Source organism: Tupaia chinensis, unplaced genomic scaffold (assembly GCF_000334495.1).
Source record: "Tupaia chinensis unplaced genomic scaffold, TupChi_1.0 Scaffold143787_1, whole genome shotgun sequence".
Lineage (NCBI taxonomy): Eukaryota > Metazoa > Chordata > Mammalia > Scandentia > Tupaiidae > Tupaia > Tupaia belangeri.
In genome coordinates, this window is record NW_006203636.1 from 606,141 (window position 1) to 622,239 (window position 16,099).

The following is a 16,099-nucleotide window of genomic DNA, read 5'->3' on the forward strand; positions in this document are numbered from 1 at the left end:
TGTACCTAAAGTATAGATAATTTCAAGAAGGGTTTAGCTAAATTCACAGATGAGTAAACCTAAGTAGGCTACCTAGCAGAACTTAGATATATTTTGTGGTATTTTCCCAGAAATCTATAATTGATGTCATACTCAGCCAGTGAGTATCTAGCTGTACAGATAGAGCATGAAATTACAGAGAAACTGACATGCTCGATTGTTTCAGTCAGTTTCAATATGGTACTGAATTTAAAAACAGAGGTCAGAAAGAGGAATGGTAACTTGGAATTTGATGTCGAACTGGAACAAAGGCTCAGTAAAGAATTTTTAAAAATACAGAGTATCAAAACACTGCTTAGGGAAAATGGTGTTTTTTTGGTGAGAGACTAGATGTGGAAGGTAAAGGATAGGAAGGAATCGAAGATGACATGCAGATATCAGTTTGAGAAAATACAGTGAAGAAGTTTTGAACGGAGGATTAAATTAGCATTAGATGTAAGGTGAGCATCTGGGGCAGCAAATTACAAGGAAGGAAGGGGGCAGTGAGCACAGGGGATGCACAGTCAGGATCCCGACATGTGTGGCCCTGCAGCCGTGTCTTTGTGGGAAGTCCCAGAACTGAGGCCCTGGGCTCTGTTCACAGAGAGAAAGGAAATGAGGCACGATGGTTAAAATCTGGACTGTGACTCAGACAAACCTGGAGTCAAAAACGAACCTGACCACTGATTGAGCAATGCTGGGTGAGTTATTTAACCACTTTACATCTCACTTTCCTTGTCTGTTTAAAACAAAACTACCCTTAAAAATAATTTGGGGAGCTAAAAACAGTAATGAAATAAGCATTTTTTGCACAGTGTAAGCAATAACTATTATCTGGGAGAGAAGTATAAGGATTTGCCAGAAAGGTATTAGGAGAGCAGAAGACCAGTTTCCTTAAACTCCTTACAATTATAAAAAATAAGAGAGATGCTGTTTAATAAATATCATAGGTGGTGAGGGATTCTGGAGAGTGAGCACCAGGAGACACCCACTGGGTTTCTCTTAATGAGACTTTCTTTTTTAAAGTTTTTATTTATTGATTTTTCCCTGAGAGAGAGAAAGACAGACAGACAGACAGGCATCCCCAACGGGGTTCCCATGCCATGATCTACCCTCTGTCTCACCTGGCTCAGAGACTCAGCTCTCAGTGGTTCAGGCACATGTGTGCTCATGCCTGTCATGCTTAAGTTGGTCCCAGGATGTGAATTCAGGGCCTTTCCCATGTGAATCTGCTGACAATATCACTGTGCCACTGCCTGCCCCATTGCTAAAACCTTGAAAGAAGTCTTAGCCTGAGCAGCAGTAATTAGAGTATTAGAGTCCTCCAGATAAACACAAGCAATAGCAGATCTTGCTCTCTCTATATCTGTATATACGTGTGTGTGTATATATACATGTATATGTGTGTGTGTATAGATACACATATAAATCTATGTATAGATACCTATGTCTACCTATATAATAAATCTAGAAAGAGATTTATTATGGCGATTGGCTTATATTTTGAAGGCTTAGAAGTCCCACAGTCTGCTCTCTGCAAAACTGGAGACTCAGGAAAACTGTTAGTGTAATTCCAGCCTGGATTTGAAAGTCCGAGGACAAGGAATGCTGATATTGTAAATTCCAATCTGAGAACAGAAGACTAGTGTCCCAGCTCAAGAAGTCAGGCAGAGGAAGAAAATTATCCCTTCCTTTGCCTTTTTGTTTTATTTGGGCTATCAAGGGATTGAATCCAAGTTGGGGAGGGCAATCTGCTTTACTCAGTCTCTAAATTCACTTGCTAATTTCTTCTGTAAATCCCCCCATAGGCATGCCCAGAAATAATGTTTGACCCTGACCAACAGATGGCATAATGGTTGCATTGCTGGACTCTCAGGTAGTCAACCAATTTGAGTGCTGGACCTGGTGGTTTAAAACTCACTCTGGGTACATGTGCCTGTGTGCCCAAAATCCTGACAGGAGAATGGAGAAGAAAGGATTGTGGCATCCCCCCATGGGGTGATTTCTCACATTCTCTCTCTCTCTCTCTGTCTCTCTAGCAAGTGCATGCACCCTATAGCAAAAAATATCTCTCTCATCAAAAAAAGAAAGAAAAAGAAAAAGAAAAGAAAGAAAGAATATTTGACCAAATATTGAATTGATGCATACAATTAACTATCACAGCTGGTAAGAAAAGAAGTCACATATCTAAAAATCAAGGGGAGGCACTTGGTAATACAGAGTTAAAGATAATTTTATTGGGCAGTGCTCACTGGGAGCTGGATCTCACATGACTCAGATCACTGTTTCAATCCTGACCCCAGTGACTTGGAAAACACACCAGGCATGTGTACTTGTGTGCCCCAAATCTTGATGAGTTGGAGAACTGGTGAGAAAAGGATTGTTGCATGACCATTCCTCATTGAGGGATGCTTCCCTTCTGTCTCTCTCTCTGGCAATCATACATGTCCTCCTGAAATAAAGAAAATAAAAAAAGAGCTTTAGTAACACAAAGAGTTACATTATTAGGACCAGCAGTTAGTGTAATGACTATGTCTCTGGACTCCCATGTAGTCAACCGCGGTTCGCGTCCCGGACCCGGTGGCTTAAACTCACGCCGGGCGTGTGTGTGTGCATGCCCAAGATCCCGAGAGCAGAATGGAGGAGAAGGGATTGCAGCGTGGCCATCCCTCCTTGGGGGTGATTTCTCGCTTTCTGTCTCTCTATCTCTGTCTGTCTGGTGAGCGCACACGCTCTATGGCAAAACCTCTCCAAAAATCAAAAAAAGAGTTACATTATCAATGGAAGGTTATTATGTATTGTTGTTTGTGAGAAGTAGAGAATGTATTTGGTTAAATATCAGATTTTTAAACATTATATTTAAGTTCAGAAATAATTTTTTCACCTGCTATATCTCATCAGGCCTGATGTTTCTACATTTAGGGTCTTTCTCTGACTGAGTAAGCACTTATGTACCAGTATAGTGTATCAGTAGCTTTCTGTATACATAGAAACCTTGGGTTGGTGATGAAATAGTATTAGATTTGAAGAATTCTTTTTTCCTGCAGATGCATTCAGTTACTTAGAATATGTAGCCTGAAATTTATAAATGTGTAGTTGAGCAGGAAGAAGGAGTGACCACTTGGCATCAAATGCTTTATATTTGTCAAAATATTTGATATTTTTAGCCTCTTGAGGAGACCACAATATAGTGGATAAACAGTGCACTGTACCCATTTTAAAAATAACATTCTCTGAGTGATATTTTGTGAGCACTTCCTCTTGGTGTCATGATGCACTTCCCCTCCATTGGCCTGACCTTGGTGTTCTCATTGAGATGACAATGGCTCCTGGTATTAATTGAATACTTTATAAATTCTAGGCACATTTTCTAAGAATTATTTATTTTATTTTATTTATTATTATTATTATTATTATTATTTTAATTTTATCAGAGAGAAGGTGAGAAAACCAACTGCCAGATCTGGGGTTTGAACTGCTGTTGATCATGTGGGAGTCCAGTGCCATATGACCATGTCACATTGTCTTCACACTTCAATTCACCCCTAGCCTCAGCCAGCCCAGATCACAGACACTAGTGCAAATACCCAGTGGGTATACGGGGGCCTTGGGAGGCTAACCTGGGTCCTTCTCAAGTGAGACCAGCATCACAGAGCATTGCATTTCCGTTGTGCCATCAGTTGGCCCCCTAAGCACCCTTTGAATGAGTGAAGTACCTCAGCTAAAGTTTTGCAGGAGCCCTATGAGGAAGGTGGTATTATATTACTCTATCCATGTTCCAGAGCAAGAAACTGATACATAGCTGAGGATGTGGTGGTACTAGAATTCAAACCTGAGACATCTGGCTTCAGCTTGTGACCACAACTGCTAATTATATTCTGAGGTAAATAGTAAATAGGATAGTTGTTTTTCTGTTTTTGTTTTTGTTTTTGTTTTTTTTTAAACACCATAAAGTCTAAGTGCTGATGGTTGTTTTCTCATTTAATCTCCTAACCAGTTTATGGAACAAATAGTATTTTATCTTTATTTTAAATGAAGAAATAGGTTTTGATAGTTGTCCAAACCTATCCAGTGGTGAAGCAAGCCCCTCTGACCACCATGCCAGCCCTAACAATCACCTCATGGTCTGCGTTCATGAATCTATGGCAAGAAGAAAAAAATGGTTTTAGACTTAAGCAGTAGAACCACAAAACTGTGTTGTCATAGTTAAAGCTATTGTTGAGAAAGCTGGAGTTGGTCTTATAGACCCTTCCAGGAAATATTCGATTACTACATATTTAGTGAACTTTTGGAAATAAAGGTTGAAAATTTTCTTTTGGGGCCAGTTACATATTATAAGTTTAATAAATTGCTTTGGACTAAGAAAGAATGCCTACCAGGACCAGCAGTTGGTATAATGGCTATGTCGCTGGACTCCCATGTAGGCGACCGGCGGCTTGAGTCCCTGACCTGGTGGCATAAACTCACACTGGGCGCGTGTGCGTGTGTGCCCAAGATCCCAAGAGGAGAATGGAGGAGGAGAGATTGCGACGTTGTCATCCCCCCCAGGGAATGATTTCTCGTTTTCCGTCTCTCTGTCTCTCTCTGTCTTTCTGGCGAGTGCATGCACCCTATAGCAAAAACCTCTCCAAAAAAAATAGAAAGAATGCTTACTTATCTTTATTGTCAGAGTAATACTAGCACTCCAGGTTTACGAAACCTTAGAAATGCCAGTTTCTTAAACTTTTTCTTATAGTTTCTTAAGGCAGCGTATAGTTTTTCCTTTTTGTTTTGTATCCTCAATGCCTGTCATAATTCCTGGATTGAATAGCTGCTCTATACCTTGTAGAATTAGTAGATATTTATAAGAAATTATCTCCAGGACCAGCAGATGCCATAATGGCTGCGTCACTGGACTCCCATGTAGTCAACCACGGTTTGAGTCCAAGACCTGGTGGCTTAAACTCATGACGGGTGCGTGTACGTGTGTCCCCAAGATAGATCCTGAGAAGAGAATAGAGGAGAAGGGATTGTGGCATGGCCATCCCTCCTGGCAGTGATTTCTCACTTTCTGTCTGTCTCTGTCTGTCTATAGAGCACACATGCTCTATAGCAAAAACCTCTACAAAAACATTTAAAAATAAACAAGAAATTATCTCCAATAGGAATAGGGAATTAATATTCCAATTCTGGGTAACAGTATATTGGAAAGTGTAATACATACAAATGACTTTTTTTTTAAAGCTAGGATTAAAAATACAGTTAATATTCAACATTAAATTATTTTGAAAATAATATCAAAATTTTAAAAATTCCAAAAATGCTTTAGTATATTGTATTTCAAGATCATCATTAAGATAACCAATTAAATTGTAGCGAAGAGAAGACAATATCCAATTTTTAGACTTCAAGATAAGCAAGAATTTACTTATGACTCATTTTGGAAAATATAAAAATTTCCTTTTCTCTTTTAGTAAGCAAAATTTAGTACTGCAGGGAATCTTGTCAGTGACTTACATATTCCTGCTTCTATCCTGCCTTCTCTTTGCCTCTATGAAAACTATATAGATTTTATTTCCTTTTTACATATCAGATGACTGCCACTCTCTAGAAAGCTGGATCTTACAGGTTCTTGGCTTTGTACTAATATGTACCAGGCAAACTTCTACTACTAAATTATATAGTTTGATAGCCACAAAATTACTTAGGTAGTCTCTGATGAATGAGGGATAGAGTCTTAAGACTTGACCTCAAAAAATATTTGTTGCCATTTTAAACATAATTTAGATGAATTATTCTTCTTATATAAAGAAGTTATACCATTATCATTGTTGATATAAGAAAGAAAGTGGGCTTCAGGTTTTTATTATGAGAAAACCTTCCAGGGGACAATGGTAGAAATGCCCTTTACCTGTACAGAGCTGCACTTAACTGAAAACCTACCCTGAAGGGTCTCTAATGTTGCTCATGAAGATGGTAAATGCGATTATTATAGATGGTGCAGTTTTGCTCTATAATTTCTGCATATCAATTCTTCAAGATTCCATATGCCACAACCCCATATTGTGTATATTTTTTTTTTCCGGGCAATGACATTCTTGGGCAAAAAAGAACTTTCACTTTGATTAAAAGTTCTCATTTTGAAGATTTTGTTTTTTGGCTCAGTCCACATGGTTTACACATTAGGGGGTATAATTTTAGGAAATGACTATATAGTACTCACACTATAAGTTTTCTTAGAACTTGTCATATTTAAGAACAAGGTTAGGTTTATTTTACTACAAAAATGTGCCAGGACATATAAGTCTTAAAGTAATTTTTGCTATTTTTTATTTTTTTGGCTAGAGTGTGTGTGTGTTTCCCCAGAGAGAGACAGGGAGACACAAGGAGAGAAGAAATCAGATCCACTGGCAAATGGTCATGCTACAGTCCCTTTTCCTCCATTCCTCCCTCTTTTCAGGGTTTCAGGCACACATGCACAGCATTATTTCTTAAGCTTCTAGGTATAGCACTCAGATGGCTGGCTGCCTTAACTCCCAGGCAATGGAGCTGGCCCAAGGAAAAATAATTTTTTTAAAAAACAAATTTTAATTATGCATTTAATAAAATATAGCAAAATAAGGAAAGCTTTAAAAATACATACATTCTATAGCTGAAATATGTGGAAACAGTGAAATATTACATGTAAGTGAAACCAGCAGACTGTTCTTCAAGCACTTGGAATTTTATTTATTACAATACTATTAGCATACTCTGTTAGAAAAAATAGAGCTGAAGAGTCAGCAACATACTCTACGTTAAATTCTGGTACAAGTTCAGAGTCACCTTCGGCTAGGTCAAAAGGTGTCCATTTAGTTTCTGCTAAATAAATAAATGTCTCTGAAAGTTAAATCCTAAAATGGATTGAAGAAGGAAATAAGCAGATCTGCCCAGGAGTTATTAGTGCTCATAGGCCATCAGAGTTTGTCTGAATCTTACTAGAGACGGAAAGAGGGAGGGAACTTGGAATGAAATGGAAGGATGAATATGGAAGAGTCACAAGGACTAACATCTGCAGTGTCTATATGTTTTCCAGAGTAGACAGTGCAATATCAGGGACACTTAATTGTCTAGTCTGCTTTTTTTTTAGCTCTTTAGTGGATCTGGCCATATCAGTTCTAACGTGGGAGGTAGTTAAGTGTCCTGATCCATTGGGTTAGTCAAACTGGAGCAGCTACTCATGGATTGAGTTTGGTGGCAGGAGCTGCGGGGGGTGTACAATTTGGTCTTCTTTCTGAAATATAACCACATTTCAATGAATTTTTTTATTTTTATTTATTTATTTATTTATTTATTTATTTTAGGATATCCCAACATAGCCTCCTTTCAAGTACAGTATGGCAAAGATCTTAACAGGTCAGATTGCTCCAAACCCAGCTTCCCATTGGCTTTGTTGTGATTCATTCCTTGTTCACTATGCAGTTATCTACTAATCTCACTTCCTGTATTGGTTTTCTGTGAAGCCAGAAAATATCTCCCTATCTCCTTGATAGTTGTGAATATGCCGAGATTTCAATTTATTGGGTCGAAGGAGAAGTCATGACCTATTTTTCTATGCAAAAATGCATCATGACATTTCTGATGACCCAACAGAAAGGGGGCAGTGAGGGGCTGATTAATATTAGAAAGCATCTTGTCTCCCAGGATGATGTTGAGATACTGATGATGGTAACTGAGCCAAAACCAGACCCTGGACTGAGATTAACTCATTAGCTGTGGTAATGGCAGCAGATATCCCCCCAGAAAAAAAAAAATAGTATGAATGTGTTACTAGGAAATAGCTTTTCAACCAGAGTCTACACATTTCTCGGCCTCTATTGTCTCAGCCAGCCTTTCCTTTGAAAGAATATAGCAAGAAGGAGTCATCTTTGGTGCATTCAGAATTACTGGTTGTAGGAAGCAGTTGAGCACAGATAAGAGTGTATTTAACCTGTTCTTTTCTTTGGGGACAAGCCCTTAACATGTTCTTGAAAAATTTCAAGAGTCATATACTTTTCTTTGTGGTGAGTAAGGTGTTTTCTACATGTGTGGAAGAGTGAGGAACATTGTATTCTAATTCAACATGTTTCTGAACAGTGGTGTGACCTTCCTCTAGTCGGTTGTCATTTCTGCTTCTCATTTGTGTGTGCGCGAAGTATGAAGATTTAGTCTCTTTCAAATGAAATATTTTATGGATAGGATAATATAAACTTTCATGTCTGAAACTTTCTTTCACTAAAAATAAACATGTATTGAGTTCTTATTTCATGTCAGTTTTTATGCTAAGTGCTCACATAGATTGAATCACACCATGAAGTAGATACCATTTTATGGATGAGAGAATGAAGCTCTGAGAGTGGAAGTTAATTGATCAAAGCTGGTAGACAGCAGAGTTGGGATTTATACTCATGTCTGCCCAAATCCTCAACCCATATTGTTAATCATTATCCTCTGCTTCTTAGTTTTGACACCAATTTAAAGAAGGTTTTTTAATCCATCTTAATTTTAGACATGTTTTACTTTCTAGAGGGTGACTTTCTCTCTTCCATCCTTATACTTTCTGTATTTCCTAAGGCCTGAGGACTTGAAAGGACTTTTGTATTACTGCACGTTTCATCTATAAACAGTCCCAGACCATTTGGAATCACACATCCTTAGTTTGAAATTCAGTGTACTAGTTTAGTATTCAGTTTCTTCCTTCTTGACATAATCTTTCTGTGCTTTCTTTGTGTAAGGATGGCAAATATAAGATTTTCAAGGTTGTGAACCTTCTACAAATTAGTTTGGTTAAAGGAAAGAACTTTGATTTAGAGTTGAGGAGATATGGGTTCTGCCTCAAATTTATTCTGTTATGGAACAAACATAATTTTTTTTTGCCACATTAAGTTATTGCAAAGTAAAAAGATTAAGTTTGTGAGAAGCATCTAAGATTATAGAAAAAAAATGTTTCTCAGTGTGTCAGCAATTATGATAGCTGGAATGGATTATTAGGGCTTATTGTTGCTTTGTGAAGATCTACTTAAGATAAATATGATTCATTTGGTGTGACCTAAGAGCAATGTCAAACAGGAACTGCTTGCTGCAGGTATATGTATGGTGGCAGACCAACAGAGATGATCAGATTGCTATTTGAATTATAGTAGCAGAGTGATTTATTTTTAAGGTTTTAAAACTTTTATTTACATATTTAAAGAATTGTTCAGTCAAATCATTAACATAACTTGAACAAAAAAGTGGCACTCTGATTAAACTGCATTTTACAGCCTGTAGGACACCTTGGACCAACTTGGTTTTTACTCCACCTTTTCCTGTTGTTCCACCTGTCATCTTCCTTCACCAACATGCTAGTTCTTTTCCTTCCCTGCCAGCCAGTCCAGCAGATGGGAGAGGCAGGTGCACCTTCATCGTCAGTAGTTCTCGATTCGTTGTTGTGAAAGGAGCAGCACAGTCATTTAAACTTGATCCGACTGCTTTGCATCTTACAAAGTTAAACAGCTAGAAGAAGTAAAACAAGAAGGCAATGCTTGTGGAATGTGCAACGCATACTGGCAGCGCATGCCTCGTTACGATTCATCAGCTTGCTTCACCTGTTTGATTGCTTCTTTGAAAGACAGTGGATTTTCCTCTTGTGTTTCTATCTTCACTTTTGACTTACTGAATTTCTTGATGTCAGCTATATCGGGTTTGTCAGACATGGTTGCAGAGTAAGCAGAACGAGGCATGCTAGAGAGCAGTGTCTAGTCTGTGCAGTGGCCACCACCTACTGTCTTTTTTTTTTTTTTTAAGTTAGCTTTAGAGTGTGCACACTGGCCAGAGAGAAAGAGAGAGAAAGTGAGAAGTCACCCCCCAAGGGGTATGGCCATGCCACAATCCCTTCTTTTCTATTCTTATCTTGGGATTTGGGACAGGATTTTCAAGTCACTGGGTCCAGGACTTGAAACACAAACTCAGCTATGTGGGATCCAGTCGCCTTAACTTAAATGCTACTTGCTGGCCCCTGTAGAGTGATTCTTAAACGACTCTTCTGTATCTGTAGATTAACAGTTTAGGAATGTTTTACTATCTGAGTTGTATAGAGTAAAACAAAAGAATGGTAAGGAAGGGAACCAGCAGTTAGTGTAATGGCTATGTCGCTGGACTCCCACATAGTCGACCGTGGTTCGCGTCCCGGACCCGGTGGCTTAAAACTCACACCGGGCGCGTGTGCGTGCGTGCCCAAGATCCCAAGAGGAGAATGGAGGAGAGGGGATTGCGGAGTGACCATCCCCCCTGGGGGGTGATTTCTCGCTTTCTGTCTCTAATGTCTCTCTCTGTCTGTCTGGCGAGCGCACACGCCCTATAGCGAAAATCTCTCCAAAAAAAAAAAAAAAGAGAATGGTAAGGAAAGCGGGATTATCAGAGTTAAAGTGGAGGAGAGGAAAAATGGAAAATAAGGCTCAATAAGGTCATTCAGAAACATCATGAGAATTGAATTATAGATAAACTGTGTATTAGTAGAATCAGCTGCTGAGTATAGCCAGCATATTTACCGTTTTGAAGGTGGTATACTCTTGAACAGGGCTAAGTGCACCTTAAATATTTTAGAGAGCTGGAAGTATTCTCCTTTTTCTGAAACAATGATGTTAGGGGAGATTAGATTGCGAGACCATCCACAGACATCTCAAAGTTCTGATTTATTTCTCCAAGGTGCACATATTGGGGAAAGAAAGAGAGTGATTCATGGTACAGGGAGTGGGAGGATTGGATTGGCCATTATGATAAACTCATTAGTTTACTTTTTTCCCCCCTAAGATTATTTATTTCTTTCAAGAGACACAGAGAGATAGCACCCCAACAGGGTCTTGATCCCACAGTTCATCTCCAGCTTCAGACAACCCCAGATCATGCCTGATGTATTCAGGGAGGTCTCTGGATATGAACCTGGAAATTTCCCATATGGGTCAGCCTTGCATTACATTTTATGTCTGCACCACTGTCTGGTTCTCAACTGAAAAATTGATTAGTTGAACATTAGGATCTTGGGCACATGCATGCACCTGGCACATTTCAGGTCAGCCAGGCCAGGGATTTGAACCAAGGTCAGCCGTGTGACTTCCAAGACTGCAGTCCAGTATGCTAAGGAGTATACCACCAGGTTGGGCCACAGCTCATTAGTTGTTAATGGCCATTCCTTCACTGGACATTTTCAGCATCTCCTAAACTATAGTCATTTAGGCACCATCTTCAACAACTTTTGTCATTTACCTTTCTCAAAAATTTACTTTAGACTTAAACCTATTAAAAAAAAACTTTATATAGCTGTTTATCTCAGGTTTCATATGGTAGTGATAGCTTTTCTTAACATACATTGAGATTAGTGCATAAAACAAGCATACAGCCTATCTGTATTTGACCTACCTAAAAATGATCTTGGGAAATCCTCCTTTCATTATTTTCATTAATTTTAACTCTTCTCTTTATAGAGTTGATAGACAGAGTACCTAGGGTAGAATGTCAAACAAGAAATTCAAAGACTGGAAATAGGGGATTTTTGTTGGAATTTTCTAGACAGCTTTAAAATGATGGATGAGATTTAGGTCTCCCATTTGGTAATAATTCTAAAGCAAGTTTGAATTTGATTTTAGTTCAAGTTTAGTTTCCTTTCCTTTTCTTTTTAAGCTATTAAATACCTTTTAGGCTACAAATGTTTATAAGGTTTATGAGTGTTTTTTCATTAATTTTCTAGCAATTTTTTTTCCTGGAATTTAAAACTCTCTTCAGCTTAAATTAAGAGTGAATAAGGTTTACCTTGATCATGTTAGTGCTAGGTCTACTCTGCCTCATTCATAAGCCCATGAGTTTTGTTCCATGTAGCCAGCATCTCTGTGCTATCTTTATACACCAGATTCAGTGCTAAGATTTGTGAGGTACAGAGGAAGCTAAGGTTCCCACCAGCTGTGAGTCATGTAAACAGCCAAAACAGTTCAACATGACATAGATATGTACCAGGTACAGGAGAAATGGACTCTTTGGGTAGATCAACAAAGGCCTTAAAGGTGAGGGCAGGGGGTGTTGGAACATTGAGAGGGACATAGGTAAGCAATACATAGTGTGTGGTACTGTGAATGCTGGAGTCCTCTGTCCTTAGGCAGTCTTTGTAGATGATGATTCTGTAGAATTTCTGTGGGTTCTGCATTGGCCCACATGATATTTCATCAGGAATTGATATTTTAAGTATGCAGTAACTCATATTTGTACTGTTCTGACACTTTTTCATGAATTTGAAGCAATAACCAGGGAACCTTCAATAACAGTAGGCACATAGACATGGCATCATTCCCAAAACAACACCTTAATGGGGTTCTATGCTTCAGGATCAGCTCTCCTTGTTTAAATACTCTCAGGCACGTCCTATATAACTGGAAGCCATGTGATTGGAATGGCTAAGATCATCGTGTGAATTTTGTCAGGTTAGGCTTGTAGACCCCACAGTGTGAAGGACTCTCTGGAGCAGTCCTAGTTACCTCAGTGACTGCGCCATGGCAGGAAGGTGGTATGCATGGGAGAGAAAAAGAGAATACAGCAAGCCAGCCTGAGCTACCTTTGGGGAATGTTTGTTCAAAATCTGAGATGGAAAAATTCTAGTCTCCACATATCCTCTTACCCTTATCCCATAGCCTGAGCCAGGCCCATAACTTGAACTGCCACACATTCCAAAACTAGTAGTCGAGAGATCTTCAGTTTCGTGCACGTGGGGACAATTAAAGGAGAAACTTCCAACCTATTCTCACTTTAAGTGCCTAAAATCCCGCAGTGCTAACTGCATTGAGGACAACATCCAACATCCAACATTGGGAGAGTTAATGTGTGTGTGTGTGTGTGTGTGTGTGTGTATGTGTCTGTGTGTATTTATATTTTTGTAATTGAAAAAAAATCATTAGCAGTATTGTTCTCTGAAGGGAAGAATGAACCCCTGGAGGGACTCGGCCTTACTTCAGACCCAGGCACTTCTCTGTGTTGCCAGAAACCACACCTCTCCTCAGGCATAACCACAGAAGACTATTTCTTTTGGCAGAATCTCTGACCTTGAAGGATCCAGCCAGCCGCCTTGAAGCTTTGGGTGCTAGACATAATACAGGCAGAGTCCAAGAGTTATTTCTATTTTATGTTTCATTTAAGCATGGCTGTATTAAAATTTTTTATTCATCAGAAATTCCGCACTTGAAAGAAAGGTAAAATGGTTCACAAAATCACTGCTACTAAGGTTCATATGTACGTGAGGTCTTCAGTAAGTTCGTGGAAAATGTGTATTATGTAAAAACTATGCGTAGATTTCAATTTTCTGGGTTTTTTTTTTTCACCAAAATAAAGTCACCTTTAAATTCAAATTTATCATAAACTTTTTGAAGTCCTCTTGTGTATAGCCTGAAGCACATTTGAAAATATGAAGAACACTAGAATAAGGTCACATCCATGTGTCATGCCATATTGCCTTTCTCATGGGAACTCAGCAAATTGAGAGATTGATCTTCTCTGTGCATCAGAATCTTAGTTTTCTTTCTCCTGAATGTAACAAGGCTGTTTTTCCTTGGAAAAATAGTTTGTGTTCAGCTTGGGAGGTTGATTTTTCAGCCATCGGTTTTTCCTTTTAATAATTGAAAACCACTGTTCATTATTTACATAAAACTGTCTTTTTCTGGTCTGCTTTCTATAACCTTTCCCCTCTTAAGAATTTTAGGAATTCTCTGGCTTTCCTCTAGGGGATTTTATGCCTGCCTTATCCCAGATGTGGGACATAGATGAGGCTGAGGGTTTTTTTCTTTTTTCCCTTTTTTCTGTGTTCCTACATTTGAAAGACATTCTTTAACCGGTGTGCAAATCTGCCACTGAAAAGGAGCTTTTAAGAAAGTCAAGTAGTTAAGAAAATGTGAGCTTGGCTTTCATTTCTGACTGACTGAATGACACCAAAAGCCCATATGCAAAATGGAAAAATAAACAGTACTTTCGAATAAGGAGAGGAACAGGCATACATGTTAGTTCAACCTTTGAATTCTGAGATTTTATTTTCTGAATGGAGCCATGTCAGTTTCCATTCCCAGTGTCCCAGTATCTGGTCTTCTCTTCATGCTTGCTGATGTCAGCTCAGGGGGCGGGGCTTGGCAGATGTTTACTGCCCTCACTTTCTCTACTTCTGTTCACACAAAGAGGATATTTAGATTTACTTATACTATTTTGTCTGCTTACATTTTTATAAATGTGTATTCCTAATCCCTGGTTCAGAATGTAAAATGTTAGGAAGAAGGGAGAAGTCTGAGTGAAGGACACTATTAAGAAATCTTTCTTTCTTTTTTTTTTGTAATGTCTACTCAGATTCCCAGACGACAATTCACCACCAGCTTTTGGTTATTGTGGTTTATACCTTAATGTTTTAAAAAATATCAGAAACCTAAAGCTTTTTACATGATAATATGTGAGAAGAATGCCAAGGAGAGTTTTCTTCCCTACTTGAACAAATATTACACTTTCCTAGGCCGGCCAGTGGTGTGGTGGTTAAGGTAGCTGGATCCCACATGGTCAATTGCACTGTTTGAGTCTTAGACCTGGCAGCTTGAAAACATGACAGGCATGTGTGTGTGTGGCCAAAATCCTAAAAGGAGAATGGAGGGGAAGGGATTGTAGGGGGGCCATCCCCCTGGGGGATGCTTTCTCACTTTCCCTCTCTCTCCCTCTTTGTCTCTCTCTAGCAAACTCATGCCCCCTGTAGCAAATTTTGAAAATAAATGTTTCCGTAAGTCCAAAGTACTGTTTATTGTTTGTTTGTTTTTGTTTTTATGAGAGGTTTTCTGCTATAGGGCGCGTGCGCTCTCCAGAAAGACAGAGAGAGACAGAGAGATAGAAAGCAAGAAAGCATCCCCCAGGCAGATGGCCACACCGCAATCCCTTCTCCTCCATTCTCCTCTCGGGATCTTGGGCACACACGCACATGCGCTTGGCGTGAGTTTAAGCCGCCGGGTCCGGGACACGAACCGCGGTTGACTACGTGGGAGTCCAGCGACATAGCCATTACGCTAACTGCTGGTCCCCAAAGTACTGTTTTTCATAATGATCACAGTGAAGATGTATTATGTCATATATATGCTTTACTTTTTAGTTTTTAGTCTTTTTCCCAGTATAAAAGTCCCTACCTACCCTGTTTCCAGCTATGCCATGCTCCTGTAGCTGACATGCTTTTCTTCTTTTGACCTCCTGTAGGATCTTTCGAAGATGGTTTGGCTGCCCTGGAGATTTGGAGATCTGATGCCACGATGAGGACTCACACACGGGGGGCTCCCAGTGTGTTTTTCATATATTTGCTTTGCTTTGTGTCAGCCTACATCAGTGACGAGAACCCTGAAGTCATGCTTCCCTTCACCAATGCCAACTACGACAGCCACCCAATGCTGTACTTCTCCAGGGAAGAGGTGGCCGAGCTCCAGCTCAGGGCCACCAGCTCGCACGAGCACATCGCAGCCCGGATCACTGAGGCCGTGCACACCATGCTGTCCAGCCCCTTGGAGTACCTCCCTCCCTGGGATCCCAAGGACTACAGTGCCCGCTGGAATGAAATTTATGGGAACAACTTGGGTGCCTTGGCAATGTTCTGTGTGCTGTATCCAGAGAACATTGAAGCCCGAGACATGGCCAAAGACTACATGGAGAGGATGGCAGCGCAGCCTAGTTGGTAGATTTTTGTCTTTTTCTTCTTACTGTATTCACTCTGCAATAGAAAGAAACCCATATTCAGATGAAATCTTACAGATTTTCACATACTTCTTTGGGTATGTGGGGGTGGGGTGGAAGGCCATTGTTACCTGTTTATTACCAGTAGCTTATGACTGGCACATAGTTTTTTTTTTTTTTGTCTTTTAATATTATTTATTTATTTTTTTTCTTTTTAAAATATTAATACGCTATACATCATTACAGTATACAAAATGAATTTTCCATCCAAAATACACTGTCTGTAGGCTCTATCATGCACATCAACATACGTGTTATCGACAAACTATTTTCCATTTCTTATGTCTTGTATGTTTTGCTTTTTTTTTCTCTTTTTTTTTTTTTT

At 39.3% G+C, this 16,099-nt stretch overlaps 1 protein-coding gene and 1 pseudogene across 2 annotated transcripts in view; one reads left to right on the forward strand and one right to left on the reverse strand.

Moving 5' to 3' along the window:
* Positions 1-16,099, forward strand: part of DSE (dermatan sulfate epimerase) — an 81,430-nt gene that overhangs the window by 20,922 nt on the left and 44,409 nt on the right. The window contains exon 2 of one of the 2 annotated variants that reach the window (XM_006164989.3): positions 15,247-15,715. In XM_006164989.3, the coding sequence (XP_006165051.1) occupies positions 15,247-15,715 (469 nt within the window). Of the gene's footprint in view, positions 1-15,246; positions 15,716-16,099 lie in introns of those variants that run through there. The other variant, XM_027766909.1, reaches the window with a different exon arrangement.
* On the reverse strand, positions 9,579-11,811 carry LOC102494476 (thymosin beta-4 pseudogene; annotated as a pseudogene).